The following is a 4,665-nucleotide window of genomic DNA, read 5'->3' on the forward strand; positions in this document are numbered from 1 at the left end:
GGGGGTCTGTCCTTTCCCGTATGCATGGCAGTAGTGTGAACGCATTCCAGAGGTGTTCTGTGCGGGGCATGCCTGATCTCCAGGCTCTGCTTTCCCATCCCTACAGCCGGGGGTGCAAGGGTGCAGCAAGCCTTTGCAGTACAGAGTCTGGGGGACTCCTGCCAGCAAGGGGGGGTGAAGACCCTTGCCAGATTTGCAGAGGTGTCTGGTGTCTCCCCACTGCCAGGCACGGGTGGGAGCTCGCAAGTTCCAGAAGGTGATTCTGACAGTGTCTCCGAGGGGCATCTCGCTGCAGGATGCAGACACAAAGGAGATGGTTGAGAACATCTCCATCTACAGGTGGGCATGGCGTGTGGAGGGCCTGGATGTTCCCCAGCAGCCAGCTGGAGACTGATGGGATCTTGAGCAGCCAGGGAGGGCTGGGCCTTCTATCAGTGGTACCTTCAAGCTTAGGTCTGTCTTTGGCTCCCTGAGGCCCGTGCCCTCTCCCTGCTGTGCCCCACAGCACTGCCTGGGGCTGAATGCAGGCAGGGTCCTGGGTGGCCTTGAGTTCCGGGTCAGTCCATCTGTCTTTTCCCTGGGCCCTGCTTGTCTCTTCCGACATTCAAGCAGGATGTCGAGGCTGATGGTTGGAAAGCCCCCACAGCTAGGGCAGGACTGCACGTCTGGCTCTCTGCTCTGACACAGGACCGCCCTTCTGGCTGCAGTGGGATGAGGGTGCCATGGACTGCAGCTTACTCAGGCTTGCTAAAGGCAGTTGCTGTAAGAGCTGATGTGGGTTTTTTTTACTGCTGCCAGCGATGCTTTGGCTGGGTTGGGTGTCTGTGGGTGCTGGGTATGAGGGGAGCGTGGCTGCAGGCTGGTGGCTAGATGGGAAGTAGAGACCCGACATCTCCTTGGTGCAAAATTTGGGTCTCGGCACCAGAGCTGATGTGCCAAGGCAGACCTACTGCCTGGCTTCCAGTTGTGTCCTTGGAGGCAATCACCCACCCTTCTGTGCTCCTTTTGACTCAGTGCTTGAGTTCATACAGTGGGGTTGAACTGGGCATCAGAGGACCGAGGAGCACACTGGGGCAATGCAGGAGGGAATGCCTGTGGATGCAGTGATCTCTTACTAGCTGTAGGTGTCAGGCAGCCTCTGGCCCTTGGTGGGCAGTTGGGCTGCCTGATCATCTGGGGCAGATGAAAGCCTCAGGCTGTCAGCACTGCTTGTTGGTGTGCTGGGAGCACAGCAGAAGACCTGTGCTGGGGTCCCTTATTGCCCTGAGCAGCTCCTCTTTGCTTGCAGGATCTCCTACTGCACAACAGACAAGCTGCAGAACAAAGTCTTCGCTTACGTTGCCCAAAGCCAGGAGAGCGGGGCACTGGAGTGCCATGCCTTCCTCTCACCCAAGAAGAAGATTGTAAGCACTTCCCTTCTGCTCTTGGCTCTGTGAGGTAAGGGTGGGAGCAAGGGTCTTTCTTCTCCCTCTTCAGAGACAGAAGGCCCTTACCTCTGTGCACCTCAGCTGGAAATGGAGCCAAGGAGCACGTGTGTCCTCATACACTGCAGAGGCGGGTGGTGAGCGAAAGAAGGTTCTTCTCTCCCAGCTCCTCTGGGATCTCTTGGGGATGGCTGGCCCACGTGGGTACACAGACACAGCATTGAGCTCTGGCCTTCCGTGTGCGTGCTCTGCAGGGAAGGGCAGCGAGGGAGGTCTGGGGGCTCTCGAGTCTTGTGGCAGTGGGATCGTCTTGGCTTGAGAGCCCAGATGGAAGCAGACATTCCCCCTCCTTCTTGTACACAGGCCCAGGCTGTGACTCTGACCGTGGCCCAGGCCTTCCAGATGGCACTGGATCTCTGGGAAGCAGCACATGCAGGTAGGAGGAATTTCTCAAACATGTCCCTCTGCCTAGCCCTGGGATCGGGGTCTCCAGTGTGGGACCCTGTTTTGGGCTGTGTGGAGGAGTGATGGCTTGCTGCCTGGCTGGTGCAACACACCAAGCAAGGAGTGTGTTGTCCCTGCTGCTGTGTTCTCTGCCACTGCCCCACCTGCCCTATCTCTGGCTGGGGTGGGGATGTCCCTGCTATCCATGCTGAACTCTTCTGCATTGCTGAGCTGTAGCACAGCTCAGGGCCCTGTGGTACCTGCCCTGAGCAGTGATCCCCCACCCTTGTTTGCACCCTTCCCCGAGCACAGCAGGGGTATCTGTCCCTTGCCCACAGTCCTGCCTGTGCATCCCCTGCTGGGCCTTCTCCAGGTTGCAGGCACTAACTCTGCTGCTTTTGCCCTGTCCCAGGCTCTAGGCAGGAACAGCCCTTTCACCCTTCATGTGTCTTGGAGAGCAGTGAGCCCGGCAGACCAAGTGAGCCAGCCCCCCCGGGGAGCCCTCCCTTCAGACACCTGTTTGGGGTACAGTATGTGCAAGCCTGGCCCATGCCCAGGGCTGTCTCACATTAGAGCAGGAAAAGAGTAACCCTTACGCAGCTCCCTCCTCCTGGCCTTCCAGGACCTTTTCGGTATCTGCGCAGCCTCCCTCGCACATGGTGGCCTGACATGAAGAGGGGCAATCTGTGCGCTGTCTGGCTCACAAGGCAGGCGTGGTTCCTCAGATGGTCTTTGCTCCAGGAGCTCTCCTGTCAGGCCCAGTATTGCAGCAGCTCTCGGCCCTGCTCTGCTGGCACTGTCAAACAGGGAGCTGGGACCTGCTCTGCACACTTGGTGCCATGGCTAGGGGTGAGACATTGTCTCTGAAGGAGAGGAGCCTTTGTCTGGTCATCATCTTGCCAGCCTGGGCTAAGGCTCAGCCCTGCCCATCTGCACTACACCTACTGCATGTTGAGACCTAATCAGAGCATTGCCGGTCTCACTGTGTCCCTGCCCAGGAGCCTCTGGATACTTGGTCCTTGGCCTCATGCTTCCAGCGCTGGCCCAGCCTGGCAGTGCTTGGAGTCATCCTTGCTTACAGCCTGCTCCCAGGTGGTCCTTTTTCTGGCCCTCCAGCTGCAAGATGTGCTCATCCCGCTCCTGTCTCTGGGCAAAGGTGCGCTGTGCGCAGCAGCTGTCTCAGCTTGGCAGCTTGTTCCCCGCTCACAGCCTGTGTTTGGTGCTCTGCTGGCTGGAGGGGATGTGAGAAGAGCCGTGGTCTGTTCTCCCCTTGTGTGGCTGTGTGCCTGAGCCCTGAGGATTTCAGCAGCCCAGCACTGCAGGTGCCATCTTTCCCCCTACTGCCTGTAGGCACCCTTTGTCTGTGCCATGCCTGGTGGGTGACTGTGTCTTTTGAAGGGGCCGGGGACTACCCTGCTGCTCCAGAACAGGCTCTGGGCAGCCCAGCCTCGCTCCTGGCAGAGACCTGCCCAGGCCGCGAGGTGTCATGGTGGTTTTTTGTTTTGTTTTGCTTGCTTTGTTTGTTTGCCAGGAGGAGGAAGAGGAGGAAGAAGATGATAACGTCAGTGAGACCTTATCCAGGTAGGTGGTGAGCAGCTGCTTGTGTTCAGGGATCTCTCTGGTGAACCCTGTCTTGTTTCGTTCTCTGCGCCCCATACAAAGGGAGCTGCTGGGGCCGCGGTGGTGGGAGGATGGAGGAGATCTGCATGGGAGCAAGGTGGAGTTTCCTGCTGCTTTCTCTGCCTCTGTCAGCTGAGAGGTCGAGTGAACAGGGAGCTGAGCTGTGGAGGTGCAGATCTTGCAGTTCAGCTTTTGCAGCGGAGCTGTGGGGGACAGATGCTGACCCTCAGGATGTACCCAGAGATGTTACTTTTTTTGTTTCTGCTACTCTTTGCTGAGGCCAGCCTATCCAGACATGCTTAGAATCATAGATTCATAAAATCGTTTAGGTTGGAAAAGACCTGTAAGATCATCAAGTCCAACTGTTAATCTAGCACTGCCGAGTCCACCACTAAACCATGTCCCTAAGCACCACATCTACACGACTTTTAAATACCTCCAGAGATGGTGACTCAACCGCTTTCCTGGGCAGCCTGTTCCAATGCTTGACAACCCTTTCGGTGAAGAAGCTTTTCCTAATATCAATCTAAACCTCCCCTAGCGCAACTTGAGGCCGTTTCCTCTTGTCCTATGGCTTGTTATTTGAGAGAAGAGACTGACACCCACCTTGCTACAACCTCCTTTCAGGCAGTTGTAGAGAACGATAAGGTCTCCCCTCAGCCTCCTCTTCTCCAGGCTAAACAACCCCAGTTCCCTCAGCTGCTCCTCATAAGACTTGTGCTCTATGCCCTTCACCAGCTTCGTTGCTCTTCTTTCAACACGCTCCAGCACCTCAATGTCTTTCTTGTAGTGAGGGGCTTCTCAGGTGGGACTCAGAGTCGTTCCTCTCCTCGCACTGATTTCACTGGGGCTTGGGCCAGGACGGAGGGCTGGTCATGCTGACTTCTGTGTGGACTAGGGCCTGGGGCTGAGCTTGCTGGTGTCTGTCCTGTGCTTGGGAGGAGCTGATGGCACCAGTCCAGCAGTGGAGGATTAACCCGTAGGTTTTTGCAGAAGTGCCTGTTGTGGTGGGTGCGAGAGGTCTCTTCCGTTGTGGCTGTACCCCATGTGCCTGGCAGCTGGCACCTGGCTGGGGTCTGTCAGCGCCGCAGGGCTGAGCCTGGTCTGAGCTGGTGTCAGCCGGGAACCGGTGCATGCACAGGCTGGGCTATGTATGTGGCCCTGTGAAGTGGCAGCC

At 57.3% G+C, this 4,665-nt stretch overlaps 1 protein-coding gene across 1 annotated transcript in view; it reads left to right on the forward strand.

The window, feature by feature from the left end:
* LOC104081308 (low density lipoprotein receptor adapter protein 1-like) overlaps positions 1–3,431 on the forward strand; it is a 3,834-nt gene extending 403 nt beyond the window's left edge. Inside the window, exons 2-5 of the mRNA XM_009584003.1 lie at positions 227–339; positions 1,289–1,403; positions 1,788–1,860; positions 3,400–3,431. Of these exons, the coding sequence (XP_009582298.1) occupies positions 227–339; positions 1,289–1,403; positions 1,788–1,860; positions 3,400–3,425 (327 nt within the window). The 3' untranslated portion in view covers positions 3,426–3,431. The remainder of the gene's footprint in view (positions 1–226; positions 340–1,288; positions 1,404–1,787; positions 1,861–3,399) is intronic.
* The last annotated feature ends 1,234 nt before the right edge of the window (positions 3,432–4,665 follow it).

The sequence above is a fragment of the Fulmarus glacialis genome, unplaced genomic scaffold (genome assembly GCF_000690835.1).
Source record: "Fulmarus glacialis isolate BGI_N327 unplaced genomic scaffold, ASM69083v1 scaffold1938, whole genome shotgun sequence".
NCBI lineage: Eukaryota > Metazoa > Chordata > Aves > Procellariiformes > Procellariidae > Fulmarus > Fulmarus glacialis.